General features: G+C 42.3%; 1 protein-coding gene across 2 annotated transcripts in view; it reads right to left on the bottom strand.

Annotated features, from left to right (window-relative positions):
• Positions 1 to 428: 428 nt before the first annotated feature.
• The window catches only part of SAXO1 (stabilizer of axonemal microtubules 1), a 119,170-nt gene continuing 102,923 nt past the window's right edge, over positions 429 to 16,675 (bottom strand). Inside the window, exons 3-4 of one of the 2 annotated variants that reach the window (XM_030818376.1) lie at positions 14,805 to 15,007; positions 669 to 1,842 (exon numbers count right to left, since the gene is read on the bottom strand). In XM_030818376.1, coding sequence (XP_030674236.1) covers positions 839 to 1,842; positions 14,805 to 15,007 — 1,207 coding nt within the window. In that variant the 3' untranslated portion in view covers positions 669 to 838. Of the gene's footprint in view, positions 1,843 to 14,804; positions 15,008 to 16,675 lie in introns of both variants that reach the window. The other variant, XM_012500737.2, reaches the window with a different exon arrangement.

Here is a 16,675-nt window from a genome sequence, read left to right on the forward strand (position 1 = left end):
TTAGAAGAGCCCACAGCTTTTGCTCACAGCTCAAGGACCAGGTGTCAACTGCCTGGTTGCCAAGGGTGCTTTTTCTCCCTCCTTTCCCTGGAATCATAGCCTGTACTGGCTTGGGGTTGGGGAGAGGTCTGGTAGGTTCATGCATCACTGCCTCCTTCTTTCTTTCCCTCCATCACCTGTGACTAAAGAGATCCCCACCCCATCAAACAGCACTATTCTTGCTGGTATGTCATGCAGGGAAGAGGTAGAAGGATGCTTTGTGAAGCAGTTCTGCACACAGAGAACCCAAAACAAGACACCAGACCAGGCCCAAGGCACCTCCACCAATACTGATACACAATGGGGATGCTAGTACAAAATCTCCCAAAGGTCCCAAGCAATAGAGACTACTCTCTGCATAGCCAGACCATGGGTGTAACATACAGAGCTACAGATTCATTCCCCCCAAAATATATTCTTCGGCGCTTCATACTTGGCAAGGGTTAATCATTATGTCAGTTCATACAATGATTAAATTAATAAAATACATCTGGATCAGAGAAAACCTCAGAGACCAACTTTGATTCCATAAGCACAAAGTAAAGGACCTGAAAAGGGGTGGGGATGCAGTAAAGGAGAAGTTAAGGGGAGTTAATTAGCCAGTGATTAAATGTCATTTTCCCTGAGTCAAGTGATTCTCATTTTATTCAAGTGCTCTGGAAGTGGTGAAGGTTTTTTTATTTTTTTTTATTTTTTTATTTTTTTGTCATTTTAGGGAATTCTTTTTTGTCCAACAAATAATTCTCAGTTGTCTGCTTTTAAAAGTACTGTGTAATTTCTAAATTACAATTTTTCAAAATCAGGCTGACACTTCCAACTCCCTCTGGTTGGGGTTGTCTGAATCATCTACAGAAAGATGGCTGCTCTGCTGAGAGCCTGCCTGGGAAACTGGTTTGTATATCCTGTGACCCAAAGCATCCACTTCCTCAAAGGTGTAGCCAGGAGGCTCAGGATATGAAGCTAGGCACCTGCCCATTTCCTTGGGAGTAAAGCTGATGGCGTAGGTGGTCTGGCCTTCCACAGGGACATTTCCTCGAGGGCCAGACCAATGAGGCTTACAGCTTTTGGTATTGACAGGTGGGTGGGGCACATAGTGGGCCCGAGTGGTGGTCAGGCAGTCCAGGGCCTCAGTGGGCAAGTCCAGCTGGGGAACGGGCTTGACTGGCTCCATGCGCACGCTGGACCACTGCTTGTAGTCATCCTTGGTGGTGGAAGAGCCTTCAAAGCGACCGCACTTCTTAATCTGAAGTGCAGGTCGGCAGGACTGAGCTGGGGCACCCTTAGGGCATGTATAATGGGCCTGCACTGTTGTCAGAAGATCCATCCTGTCTTCAGGAGGGACGTAGGTGATGGGAGCTTTGGAGAACATCCGGGGCGTTGGCCAAGCTTGGTACTTATCTCGAAACTCAGTGGTGTTAGAGAAAGGCATGTCTAGCCCAGGAGGCCTGGCTAGAGGTTTCAAGCTCTTGGCAGGCTCCCCCATCAGGCCCTGGTAGGATTGTTTTTGAGTGGTAAGGCTTTCAAAGGGGATTTCACAGGGCCTGAACTTCTCTGCTTCATGCACAAAGCGCTTCTCCACGGGGTGAGCCACATAGCTCATCTTGTAGTTAGTCACATCCTCCAAGGGGATGTTACAGAGCTTTGGCATGGCCAGAGGTTTACAGCTTATGGTCTTCACAAGGCCTTTTATGGGGTAATCGTCCTGGTGTGTGGTTCTGTTATCAAACCTGACTGATGCCGGCTGGTATTTGTGTTCCAGACGAAGTGGCTCTCGCCTTCGTTGGTTCCAAGGCAAATAATCAGCTGAAATTAAAGCAGGAGAGGTAATTAATAATAAATCAAGTCAACCAACTTGCATATATTCTACAGAGCCCCAAGGTCTTAAGCCAGTCTCCGATGAAGTGTTCTTTGAGACAAAGAAAGAACAGATCACATCCCTGCTACCACTTCAGTCAAACACTTGATGTATCAACTTTATGGTACTTGCAGGCACAAGAGACAAACTTACAGGAGTTCTCATCACACCCCACAATACAGCATGCAGGGATCTTAGAGGGTCCATGGTCATGGGAGGCTCCAGGAAATCCATTCCTGCAGAAAAGTTCAACCACTAGCTTACTCTGACAACACTTCCTTTCTGTGGAGAAGGTACTTTCTCTGAATCGGCATGGAAGGAGTGAGAAGATGCATGTGATGTAGTGAGATAGGCAATTCACAACCCACCACTGGTGGGCCACCAGCCAGATGAACCAGGCCTACCTGGTCATCTGTGGGGTGACAGCCCACTGTGTCCCTGTAATCCTCACATCTAATCCACATAAATCAAATATGCTGCTCCAAGGGAATAGGGCATTGTATTGGCTGGTGAGAGAACAGTGGCTGCCACTTGTATAAAACTTATTACATAACAGGCAGTGTTCTAAGTGCTTTATATATTAACTCACTTAATCTTCAGACTGTCCTAATAAGGTGGGTACTATTAATGCCAGTTTTACAGATGCAGAAACAGATACACAGAAAATGAGGGAATTTGTCCCAGCTCACTTGGCTAGAAGTGGAAAAGCACAAATGCAAATTCAGACCCAGAGCCCATGATCTGACCCACTCTACTCTCTTGTTCTAACAATTAAGGAATACCAACTACATGTCGGTCAATTGTGCTCAAGTCTTTCCATACATGATGTTGTTTCATCTTCACAATAACCCTCTGTGATGGGTATGATTCTCTCCATTCTACAGATTTCTAAAAACAAAGCTCAGAGGAGCTAAGAAACTTGCCCAAAAGTCACATGGCTAGTGAGTTGAGTTGGAATTTAGACCGTATTGTTGACTCCAAAGCCATGTTCTTCTGATACCTCATATCACACTTAGGGGCATTTTATTTCCAGATGGAGTAAAGGTTAAAGAAAAAAATAATCAGAGGGAAGATTTTCAGGAGGAAAAGAACTTCAAAATGTTTGAAGAATGAAAAGAACTGGCCAGTCTAGATGTCCATCTCAAGAGGAACCTCTGCTGTGGGGTGGAATGGCCAACATAAAGGGAGGCCTGGACCCCACGGAAATCTGCAGTAGAGATGGCCTCCATGCATCTTGAGGACCAGATACTGTCTTCAGGCAGCACTGTAAGCCTTTGAAACTGACTTTGCCACACAGACCCTCAGGGCCAGCACACCAAGACTGAAAGTCTAGGTGAGAAAAATGGGATGACAAACCATGTGATTCAACTGCCTTGGCACTGCTGGCATTCTTTCAAAATACTTGACTAACATCCAAGACCTAGGTTGCCCCACTGGGCCCATAAATTACCAGGTTTAAAGTAGCCCTAGTGAGCCCTCTGAATCTATAGGGAATTCTCTTGCTTACTGCTTTACAAAAGGTTAGAAAAAAAAGCAGCTTCCCAGGAGCCTTGGGTATACACACCAACACTAGTGGAGTCCGCAGGCACAATTTGTAACAGTTTTATTGAAGTCTAATTTGCATAATAAAAGGTACCATCTTAAGTACACAATTTAGTGACTTTTATAGAGTTGTATACCCATCACCAAAATCAAGTTATAGAGTATTTGCATCATGCCAAAAATACCAATTATCTTCATTTATAGTCAGTCTTTACTCCCATCTCCAGCCCCAGGCAACCATTAATTTACTCTTGGTCTCTATAACTGTGCATTTTCTGGACATTTCTTATAATCACCCAATATGTAGCGTTTTGCATCTGGCTTTTCTTTCACATAGTGTAATTGAGGTTCATCCGTAATGTAGCCTATATCAGTAGTTAACACCTTTTTATTGTTGAATAATATTACATTATATGATACCAAATTTTGTTTATCCATTCACCAATTGATGGACATTTTGAGTTGTTTCTACTCTTTGGCTATTATAAAGAAATTCTGCTATGAACCTTTGTGAAGAAGTCTGTGTGTGAACATATATTTTCATTTCTCTTGGGTAGATACTAAAGTGAAATTGCTAGGTTGTATGGAAAAATCTATCTTTAGCTTTTTTAAAAAGATACTGCCAAATTTTCTCAAAGTGGAGAAGTAGATGTGCCATTTTACATCCCACCAGCAACGTATAAACATTCTCATTTCTCCACGTCCTCGTCAACACTTGTTATCATCTGTGTTTTTAAATTATTATAGACATTCCAATGGGTATTTAATATTATCTTGCAGTGTCATTTACATTTCTCTAATGAATAATGATGTTGAGTATCTCTGCATGCACTTATTAGCTCTTCATGTGCTTTCATTGGTAAAATATTGAGATGTTTTGCCCATTTTAAAATTAGATTGTCTTCTTATTGAGTTACAGAATTCTTTGCATGTTCTAAATACAAATCTTACACCACGTATACGACTTACAAATATTTTTTCCATGTCTATCACTTCTCTTTTTTCTTATTATTTTAACAAAACACCCACCTGACACCTCTTTTCATTTCTTAATGGTGTCTTTCTAAGTGCCCAAAGGTTTTGAATTTTGATAAAGTCCCATTTATAGTATCTTTAATAAATCATGCTTTTGATGCCATATCTAAATTCTTTGCCTGTCTCAAGATATCATAGATTTTTCTCCCATGTTTTATTTTGAAACATTTATAGTTTTAGCTATTACATTTAGGTTTCTGACTCTTTTGAGTTTGGATGTGGTAACTTCGTCTTTTTGCCTGTGGATATCCAACTGTCCCAGCACCATTCATCAAAAAGACTATCCTCTCCCACACTGAAGTGCCTAGGCATCTTTGTGAGAAGTCAATGACAATAGACATAAAGGCTTATTTCTGTACTCTCAACTTAGTTGCATTGGTCATTATACTTGTCTTTGTGTCAGTATAACTGTCTCAATTGCTGTAGCTTTATAGTAAAGTTTTGTAATCAGGAAGTGTAAGTTTTACAACTTAGTTCTTATTTTTCATAAATACTTTCAGCTATTCCAGTTTATTTGGATGTCATATATAAAACCTAAAATTACTTTGCCAAGTTCTAAAAAGGAAAAGGAGCCTGCTGGGATTTTGATAGGAATTGCATTCAATCTACAGATCAACTTGGGACAACTTTACCTTAATAGCACTGATTCTTCCAATCCATGAACACAGAATGTCCATCATTCTGTTCAGATTTTAATTTCTCCCAGCAATTGTTGGTAGCTTTCACCATACAAAACTTACACTTGTTTTTTTTAAATTTTATTCCAAGATTTTATTAATTTTGAGGCTATTAAAAAGAGAACAGTTTTCTTGACTCCATTTTGATTGTCCATGCTAGAATACAGAAACAATTGATTTTTATATATTGTTCAGTATTGACATCTTGCTGAACTCATGTATTAGTTCTGGTAATTTTTGTGGATTCCTTGGTGTTATCTGCATACAGGATCATGTTGTCTGAGAATAAAGACAGCTTCGCATTTTCCTTTTGAGCCTAGATACATTTACTTGTCTGCTTGCTTTTCTTGCATTATTGCACTAGCTAGAACCTCCAATACAATATTGAGTGGAAGTGGTGAAAGCTGACATCCTAGCCTTGTTCTCAATCTTAGGGGGAAGCCATTTAGTCTTTCACATTAAGTATGATGTTTTATAAGTACAGATTGTTTTGTGAATGCCCTTTATCAGGCTGAGGAAGTTTCTTTCTAGTCCTAAGCTTGTTGAGAGCTTTTATGAGTGTTGAACTTTGTCAAATGCTTTCTATCAACCAAGTGGCTTTTTTCTGTTACTTTATTAATGTGGTATATTAATTGATTTTCTGATGTTACACCAACTTCGAATTCCCAGAATAAATCCCATAGTTTTATAAATATTGATTCTGTAATTGTCTTTTAAATGAATTAAAAGAAAAAAATATCTTTTTAATGATTTAAGAAGAAAACAAAGAAAAGTATATATTTACCTAATTACATTTACCAGTATGCTTTACTACTTTTTGGGTAGATTTGTGCTGCCATCTGGTATCATTCCCTTTTAGCCTGAAGGATTTCCTTTAGTATTTCTTGCAAGCTAGGTACCTGTAACTTCTCTCCATCTTTATCCAGGAATGTATTTTGCCTTCATTATTGAATCATAATATCACTAGATATGAAATTCTTGGAGGATAGACTTTTTTCTTTCAAAACTGTGAATATGCAACCAACTGCCTTCAGTCCTCCATTGTTTCTGAAGAGAACTTAGCCATTAATAATGTCATTTTTGGGCCGGGCGCGGTGGCTCACGCCTGTAATCCCAGCACTTTGGGAGGCCAAGGTGGGCTGATCACGAGGTCAGGAGATCAAGACCATCCTGGCTAACATGGTGAAACCCTGTCTCTACTAAAATTACAACAAATTAGCCGGGCGTCGTGGCAGGCGCCTGTAGTCCCAGCTACTAGGGAGGCTGAGGCAGGAGAAAGGCGTGAACCCGGGAGGCAGAGCTTGCAGTGAGCTGAGATTGCAGCCACTGCACTCCAGCCTAAGTCAAAGAGTGAGACTCCGTCTCAAAAAAAATAAATAAATAATAATAATAATAATAATAATGTCATTTTTCTACATATGATGAGTTGTTTCTCTTTTGCCTCCTTCCAAATCTTTGTTTTTGGCTTTCAACAATTTGACTATGTTAGGAATAGATGTGGATCTCTTCGTACTTATTCTATTTGGATTGTGCCTCTTGAACGTATTAATAAACATTTTTCATAAAATTTGGCAACTTTCAGCCATTAATCTAACATTTTTCTGCCCCCTGCTTCTCCTTTTGGGGCCATGATTATGTTAGTACACTTTATGGTATTCCACGAGTCTGAGTTTGGACCTTTCTTTTAATTTTTTTCTGTTCTTCAGATTGGGAATCTCTATTAAACTATCCACATTTTTGCTGATTCTTATGCCAGCTCAAATCTGCTGTTGAGCCCCTTTAATGAATTTTTTATTTTAGTTATTGCCTTTCCAACTCCAGAGTTTTCATTTGGTTCTTTATTATTTCCTGTTACTGATATTCTCTATTTGATGAACAACTGTCATCATACTTTTATTTCTTTAAATATGCTTTCCTGTTATTCTTTGACCATATAGTATTTGTCTGCTAGGTCCAACATCTGGGCTCCTGCAGAGATACTTTCTGTTGACTGCTTTTCCCCCCACCATGCATGGGTCATACTTCCCTTTTTCATATCTTACAATTTTTTTGTGTAAAACACAACACTTTAGATAATATGCTGCAGCAACTCTGGATTCTGATCCCCATTGGGAGTTGGTTTTACTTGTCTTTAGCTTACCTGTACTAATTCCATAGAGTCTTATCTTCCCTGCAGTGTATGGCCACTGATATTTTTGTTCATTTTTTTCTAATTTTTGTTTTTAATTTGTTTTTATTTTTAATTTGCTTGTTTGTTTTGAGACGGTGTCTTGCTCTTGTTGACCAGACTGGAGTGCAGTGGCATGATCTCAGCTCACTGCAACCTCCGCCTTCCTGGGTTCAAGCGATTCTCCTGCCTCAGCCTCCCGAGTGGCTGGGATTACAGGCGTCAACCACCACACCCAGATAATTTATTTTTTTCTTTTTTTGTATTTTTACAAAAAAATACAAAACCTCCTGACCCCATGATCTGCGCACCTGGGCCTTGCAAAGTGCTAGGATTATAAACTGAGCCACCATGCCTGACTTCTTAAGGATCACTCTGTCAGCATAGTTTAGTGGTCAGCCAATGATTGGTCAGAAGTCAAACTTAAGAACTTTAAGCCAGTAAGGCATTCATTCACACTTTGCCAATGGAGCTGTGTGTGGGTAAGGAAAAACACATACAAAGATCAGGCAGTTTATATGTCTCATTTGGCTTTTACTTCCTACTGGGCTTTCTCATGCCTCCCCTACACAAGCACTAGGCCTAACTAGGGATGATTAGGGATGATGAGTTGATAGACGGGCTCCTCTCTGATTGCCCTTGAGCCTGCACACAGCCTTGCCCATGTGCACAGCCTTCCAGACTACTCAACCAGGGATGATGAGTTGATAGATGGGCTCCTCTCTGATTGCCCTGGAGCCTGCACACAGTCTTGCCCATGTACACAGCCTTCCCGACCACCAGGAATATATATGAGCTTATCAAGACCCACTGTGTCTGTCTCATTCTCTGGATCTCCCTTCTTAAATTCCTAGCTGGTTTGCTGGTCTGTTGCTTGCCACAACTAGCACTGCAGCCTCAGACTAACTCAGAAGTTGTCTTCCCTGATTTCTTGCCATTAAGATCACTATTGTTTTTATTGAAACTCCTGGGTATGCACTCTATTCCCATTCGAGTCAGACCCCACTGACAGCAGAGCTGCTTGTTTCCACAGCCTAGCCTGCTCAGGCAGAGCCACTACATAAATGAAACAGCAGCGGTGGGGATGGGGTGATGGAAGCAGCCCCAGAATAAAACATCACAGACTCCTAGTGTTAATAACCAAGGTGCCACAGTTTCTCTTTAATAAATGCTTCTCAGTTTTTTTGCATACCAGTGGTTGATTTCCAGAGTCTAGAAATGGTTGATTTTCACTGTTTTGTCCAGTTTTGTCGTTGCTTTTTGGGAAGAGGATTTGCCAAGCTCCTTTCTCCTCCTCTCCAGAAGTCCTGATACCACCCCCTCATCCACCAGCACACTCTTAAGTTTATTTTGGGTTGATAATACTACCAACTATTTATCTAAAATTGGCTTCATTTTAATTGAAAATCTAATCTTTCTCCAAGAGCCATTAATGGCTCTATCAGCATCTTGAAAGCATTAGGGGCCTTGGAGGGAACCATCTTGCTGAATATAAACCACATGTTTCCTGCCCACCCCGGCCCCCAGACTCCAGGCCTTGCTAAAATGGAGGCATCTACCTGTAGATGCCTACGCACTGCCTCAAGGTACTTGGGGGTGGGGAGGACAGGGCTTTTCTGGCTCTCTTCTGTGATGGATGAAGTGTTAAGAAAACAGGTTTCTAAGCTCAAAGTTGCCTCATGTGATTTCTGATACCTAACAATATAGTTGAAACCACATTATTATCCAAGCCTCCCGACTTCCTCCACCCAGCATTTATTACCAAAAACCTCCACAGGACCCTGAAAAACCTCAGAATTTCACATGACAAACTATTCACACGCCAGTAAAGCCCTGCAGGGCCAGAGTGTCATGTGGGTAATTGGCAAGAACTTCTTTAAAAGGGATTCCATTCAATAATGTGCCTTTAAAAAAACAGCTAAACCTAAAGCTGAGCATCAAGTAATTATACTCTCAATCTTTCCAATTGCACAGTGTTTTGAAAATGTCACAAATTACAACCAAATGCTGCTAAAGCATATTTTATTGGTGGTTTTCTGGACCCCAGTAAAGGTGCTGGCCATAGAGTGAAAAGGGGAAAAAAAGATTTCATATTTTTCTGTGGAACAAATGTAAGCAGAGCATATAGACAAAATCTAGATGGCACCCACTGAACACGTATTTAATAACCTTGGTCTTTGGTTTCTCTTTGGGTGGTGGAGGAGGAAGAGAATCAATGTATGGCCATAAAACATGAAGGTTGTTATGGAAAAGACTTAAGAAAGCAGCAAATTTTCACAAGACACAAACAAGTCACCCAAGGGGTGATACACCAGGAGATAAGGGCGTGACCCCTCACAAATGCATGGGGTTATTAAGGACTGACCCAACCACATGGTAAGTGGCATGGGCCTTCTCAATCCTCACTTCTGCTCCTGGCCAGGACCCATAGGGTAATAGCCTGGATGGGGATTTGTGTAGATATGCCAAACTCTGTCACCTGGAGCCCTTGTAAACAATGGTTCAGGAATGGGAGAAAATTTTTGCAACCTACTCATCTGACAAAGGGCTAATATCCAGAATCTACAATGAACTCAAACAAATTTACAAGAAAAAAACAAACAACCCCATCAAAAAGTGGGCAAAGGACATCAACAGACACTTTTCAAAAGAAGACATTTATGCAGCCAAAAAACACATGAAGAAATGCTCATCATCACTGGCCATCAGAGAAATGCAAATCAAAACCATAGTGAGATACCATCTCACACCAGTTAGAATGGCCATCATTAAAAAATCAGGAAACAACAGGTGCTGGAGAGGATGTGGAGAAATAGGAACACTTTTACACTGTTGGTGGGACTGTAAACTAGTTCAACCATTGTGGAAGTCAGTGTGGCGACTCCTCAGGGATCTAGAACTAGAAATACCATTTGACCCAGCCATTCCATTACTAGGTATATACCCAAAGGACTACAAATTATGCTGCCATAAAGACACGTGCACACGTATGTTTATTGCGGCACTATTCACAATAGCAAAGAGTTGGAACCAACCCAAATGTCCAACAACGATAGACTGGATTAAGAAAATGTGGCACATATACACCATGGAATTCTATGCAGCCATAAAAAATGATGAGTTCATGTCCTTTGTAGGGACATGGATGAAACTGGAAACCATCATTCTCAGTAAACTATCACAAAGACAAAAAACCAAACACTGCATGTTCTCACTCATAGGTGGGAATTGAACAATGAGAACTCATGGACACAGGAGGGGGAACATCACACTCCGGGGACTGTTGCGGGGTGGGGGGAGGGGGGAGGGACAGCATTAGGAGATATACCTAATCCTAAATGACGAGCTAATGGGTGCAGGAAATCAACATGGCACATGGATACATATGTAACAAACCTGCACATTGTGCACATGTACCCTAAAACCTGAAGTATAATAAAAAAAAAAAAAAACAATGGTTCAGAACCATTCATCCATTGAGTCCCTCACTTGACACACTTTGTTGTGTCATTCCCTGTGTTAGATGCTGGGAATACAGATGTTGGGCATTCAAGGCACAGTTTGGGAGGCCCTTCTATCACAGGTGAGTGACAGAACAAATAAACCACTTCAATTAATAGAATAAAAGTATTTGCTATAGTCTGAATGTGCCCCAAAATTCATGTGCTGAAACTTAATCCCCAATATGGTGGTATTAGGAGGTGAGGCCTTTTGGGAAATGATTGCATCGTGCAGGCTCCACCTTCATGAATGGATTAGCACTGCTATACAATGGCTGGAGGGAGCTAGCCAAGGCCCTTTTTTCCTTCTGTGCCCTCACCACATGAGGACACAGCAAAAAGGCACCATCTTGGAAGCAGAGAGCAGACCCTCACCGCACACCAAACCTATCAGCACCTTGATCTTGAACTTCCCAGCCTCCAGAACTGTGAGAAATAAATGTCTTATTTATAAATAACTCACTTTCAAGTATTTTTGTTACAGCAGCACAAATGAACTAAGAAAGTAGTATTCAAAAATAAACCTCATAAGACACACATGTTGCAAACTGGTACCTATAGGTTAATCTAACTATAAATATGTTTCCTTTAGCTACATACTGATTTGTTTTAAAATTGGAATTGCAGAGGAAAACTATGAAATCCAACCTCAAATGCACATGTTCCAAGAACAAAAACTCTGTCCATCTATGCATGCCTGGTTCTGAGCAGTCCAGTTGAGACTTGACAGGTGTTCATTTATTAACTCTGTTTAAGTAGGTAAGCAGTTAACAGGTACCAGAAGTTTAAGGAAAGTGAGGAAGAAAATAGGATTTTCTCAATTTTAACTTTGTCAGTAGGGAAGTCAGCCATTATATTAGTCAGTTCTTGCACTGCTATAAAGAAATGCCTAAGATTGGGTAATTTATAAAGAAAAGCAGTTGAATTGGCTCATGGTTCTGCAGGATGTACAGGAAGCATGGTAGCATCTGTTTCTGGGAAGGCCTCAGGGAGTTTTACTCATGGTGGAAGGCAAAGTGCATTAAGGCATCTTACACGGCAGGAGCAGGACAGAGAGCGAGTCGGGAGGCGGGAAGGTGCCAAACGCTTTTAAACAACCAGATCTCAGGAGAACTCACTCATTATACAGTACTAAGGGGGCAGGGGGGTGCTAAACCGTTAGAAACTGCCCCCATTATACAATCACCTCTCACCAGGCCCCACCTCCAACACTGAGGATTACGATTCCACGTGAGATTTCATGGGGGCAGAGACCCAAACCCTGTCAGCCATGAGTCAGTTTAAGCTGTGGAATACTCACTCTTCTGTAGTTTGAACAGGACAGCCTGAGATGTAGCTGTATGGACAAAGGGAGAGACAGGCGAAACTGGCAGTGAAAGAGATTAAAGAGTACTGGTGGGGTGTGGTGGGGTGCATGCGTGGACTCTTCAGGAGCTCTGAAGAGTCTCTCCCTATACTAAGATTCATAAACCAACAGGGCCCACAAAGACAGTGTAGAGGAGAGGCAAGTCCGCCATTGGATATGCCCTATCAGAGTCCCTTAATTCCCTCCACCAATGGTGGAAAGCGCTTACGGCAGTTTCATTCCTCTATCCCACTTGCTCAATGTCTGTGGTGCCTTATTGCTGGTCTTCTTGTAAACACTGGATTAAAAAGGAGAAGAATGCATTCAGTAGAGGCAAAAGTGCCCCCCCAACACCATGCCCATGGTCATACACCTGGTTGTATGGATTCCCGTGTGGTGCCTGCTGCGAGAGGGTAATTGGGAAACAAAAAGACCAACAGATCCCCACCCCTTGGAGGTTACAGCCTAGCCATTAAAGGAAGCATTAAAAGTACACAATGCATGATAAGACAGGGGTGTGCAAGGCACCCATATATATAGCATCCAGCCTGATATGGGGGAAGGGCTCGGAATGTGATCTTTCAGCTGCTAGCTGAAAGGATAAATGCTAGATTAAGGAAGCAGAAGGATTCTATATAGAAAGAATCACATGTGCTAAACAAATGCCCCGAAGCAGAAAAGAAATGTAGGAAGGGACATGAAAGAAGGCCCTGAGGCTGGAGCAGAGGGGCTAAGAAGACACCAGGACCTCCAAGGCATCAGAGGAGGCAGTAAAGGTTTGGGTTTTTATCGTAATAGGATCACATGATTTGATAAAATAATGATTTTATCAAATGATTATCTGCGGAGTTTTATACAAAGGAGAGGTCAGATCAGATTGCCATGTATAGAAGACCGCTCTGCTCCCTTTCTGTGGAAAATGAGTAAGAGCTGGAGATAAGCTCCATTTCATTTGTAAGCTCTTACTCTTACAAGACTGGAGATATGCTCAGGTGTGTGCCCAGGTGTAGACATGGAGAAAACAGGATTAGGGCTTTGCTAGGAGGAAATAGCAAAAAGGCTGAAGAGAGAGGGAGTCTCGGCTATCAGTAGGAGATGGGTTCCAAAGATAGACCATGGAGTTGACTCCATGGGGAGGGACAGACACAGGAGGGGCTGGTGGTAAGAGGGAGGGTTGAGACGTCAATGGACTGGAGGTCCCAAAAGGGCCAAGGACTGTCGTGGTGGGAGGAGATAAGAGGACAAGCCCAGAGGACAGGATGCTGATGTGCACAAAGACTTCAGAGGTGGGGCCGTTTCGGGGTATGATAACATTCAGAATATTAGTCAGTTCTTGTACTGCTGACAAAAGGTGGCTTGATCAAAGGTAGCTATGGGGGAGTGTTAGAGGAAGAAGCTAAAGAAAATAAAAGGGCAGAGCCCAGGTTGCTGAAGAGGCCCATGCCAATCCAGTCCTCAGTTCCTGGAAGAATCAGAGAAACTCAACTAGGCACAGGGTCCTCCAGGATGGCAGAATTAGAGGCCTTTCTAGGAGCTCACATCTCTCCAACCTCCCTACCTCCACCACCATCTTCATCCTAAATGCTTGGCTTGACTAAATAAAAGTGGCCCTCTCTCTTCACAGCATTTAGAGGTTGTGAGCTGTTTAGCATGTCCTCCTAGGGCAGGGCAAAGGTTAGTATCATAAGCATGAGTTATTGATTACAAACCTGGTCTCCAGTCTCATGGTCTCAGTCTTTGCAGCTGAGCTCCATAGAGTGGCTGTCTGCTAGTACAACACATATGACCACGTATCTTGTCTCTCCACTAGGCTAGAAAGTCAAGGGCAGGACATCATGCTTCTTTCAGTTTCCAGGACCACACCTCATAGGTAATATCAATAGATACTCAATAAAGAAAGAAGCAATCCTATTTATATAAAGTTCAAAACTGGCAAAACTAATTTAAGGTATTAAAGGTTAAAATAATGGTTACATTCTCGTTGGGGAGGGTAACAGAAATGGGGTAGTAATGTTTCATTATTGAGCTGGGTACTGTTTATATGGATTTGTTCAATGCAAATTTATTGATCTGTATAATTATAATTTGTATACTTTTCCATATGTTACATTTTGATATATTTTTTAAACACATAAATGAATCAATCACTTAATCAGTGGTAGAAACTAAGCTTGAACTTGAAATGCTTCCTCCAACATAGGACTCAAACTGCAAGCTAAGGCAGGGGTTGGCAGATATTTTGTATAAGAGCCAGGTATTAAGTGTCTTATGTCTCGCAGACTGTAGTGTCTCTGTCAACAACTACTCAACTTTGCTACTATGGTACAAAAAGTAGCCATCGATACTGTGTAAATGAATGAATATGGCTGTGTTCCAACAAAACATGAACACTGAATTTTGAATTTTATATCACTTTCACAGTCCTCAAATGATATCCTTTTGATTTGTTTTTTAATTATAAAAAAAAAAAATGTTTAACCTTTCTTAGTTCTCCAGCTATATAAAAACAGGCTGCTGGCCAGATCTGGCCCGTAGGAAGTAGTCTGCCAACTCTTGCACTAAGTGAGTATGCACATAAAACACATTTCCTGGCCCGCACACAGGCTCAGCCTGTCTTTCCAATCTGCCCTCTATGCTCTCCCACCTTTATAAGTAGGCAAACACTCCATCTTGTCGCTACATGGATATTTACTGTCCCGAGGTTTGATGGGGTCCACTCGACAGACAGGGTAGGGATTGTAATCTTTCTTATACGTCGTGAGCAAATCCATATTCTCTTCACTTGGGACGAACTGGTCATACTGGTGGACCTTCACTGGCGCCACTTTGTGAGGCCCAAAATCTCTCCTGTAAGGAAGCAAGTGCATGCTGTTGGGGTCCTTGGCTTGCAATAAGGCTTATGTTTTCTGCTCAACTCAACTCTACAAACATTTGCTGAGAAGTCGTGTTCTACTCTACCTGCCTTCCCTCCTCCCCCGAACTGTTTCTCCTCTATTTCCCACTTTTGAGAAGGGTATCATCAATTCCTTCTCACCCAACTAAGACACCTGTATACATCTTTGACCTCCTTTCCTCACGGCCCCAGAGTCTATCATTCACCAATGCCCCTCTGCCTCATTGGTTTTTCTTTCCCGTTGGTCCAGACCCTGACAATTTCTCACTAACAGCCTGCCACCTGAGCTTCCTCCTTCATTCCTACCACTTCTGTTCAATCCCCATAATGTGGCCAGAATAAACTCTCTAAATGGAAATCAGATGGCTTTCCCCAGTTTAAAACTCTTCCAGGTAAAATTCAACTTCCTAGCATAATTTATAAGCCTTTCTGGACCTGGCTCCTGCCTTACTCACCCTTGTCTCTCACGATCCCCACCCCACCTGAGCACCCTGCACTTCAACCACAATGCCACCGTTTCTACTCCTGCGCTCTCCGCCTTCCTTCCACCCAACCCCTTCACTGCGGAGCTAACTTCCTTTCAGGTGCCACCGCCACCTTCTCTGTGTTCCCAAAAGCTTCTCCTGCTAATGTTTATCTCCTTCCTCTACTTAGCCTACAGAAAACCCAGAAGAGGAAAACAGTGAAATAATTGGAGACGCTGAGTCCTTCATTTCTCTGCTATCTGGTGTCAGCGACCCCATTATTTCAGGGAGTACCAAAACAATAGGATGGAAAAAGTATAATGGTCTTTGCTAAACAGGAAGCAGTCCCTCCCCAAAGTATCCCAGATAAAAAGGCCCAGATGCTCACTGCAGTGCCCACCAGGAACCGCCCTAAGGAGCCAGGGCTTAGCTCGGACTTGTGTTGCCCTCCAGGGCACTCGCAACTTCCCACTTCTCAATGCTAACATTTCCCTCCGAAGCATGTCTGCTTTACACAACAAACTGTTTTTGCCTGGAACCCATTTATTCAACTGGACAAAGGGAAGGTAGATTTTTCCTGATGGTGCTTGCCAGAGCAGCACTGTCAAGGGAAGGGGAAGGTTTCCGGACAGGAAAACATTAGGCCCAAACACCAATAAAACCCACTTCCCGGCCAAAATCTGGAGCAGCATTACTCAGCCATGCTTGACTAGCAAAGGTAACACGCTCCACTGTAACCTGTCTTGCGTGAATTATACACATGATTGTCAGTAAACCAGAACCGGGTCCTGAAAATGCTTAGTGGGATGGGAGGAGGAAGTTAGGAAGCAGGAAAATTAGCCTCTCTAGGGCTCTAAGGAGGAAATGGGAGATGCTTCAGTTGAACTCCCCTGACACCCTCTGGGTAGATTTAAAAATATATCTTAGCAGCAGTTATAGGACGTTCAGCCTGCGCTCCCTTCCTAGGGGCCCTGCTGTTAGCCTGAAGTGTCTGGAAGTTGACTGTGTATGTCGGGGCTTATGGAGGGAATGGACTGAACAAGAAGCCAAGGGTCAGCTCCTACTTCTACTGTTCTCAGTGAACAAGTACTACACCCTGATGTCTATTCAGCACTAAACCAATTGTAGCAGGGAACTAAGAGGGTAAGTCCTTAGGCT

The sequence above is a fragment of the Nomascus leucogenys genome, chromosome 1a (genome assembly GCF_006542625.1).
Source record: "Nomascus leucogenys isolate Asia chromosome 1a, Asia_NLE_v1, whole genome shotgun sequence".
Taxonomy (NCBI): Eukaryota; Metazoa; Chordata; class Mammalia; order Primates; family Hylobatidae; genus Nomascus; species Nomascus leucogenys.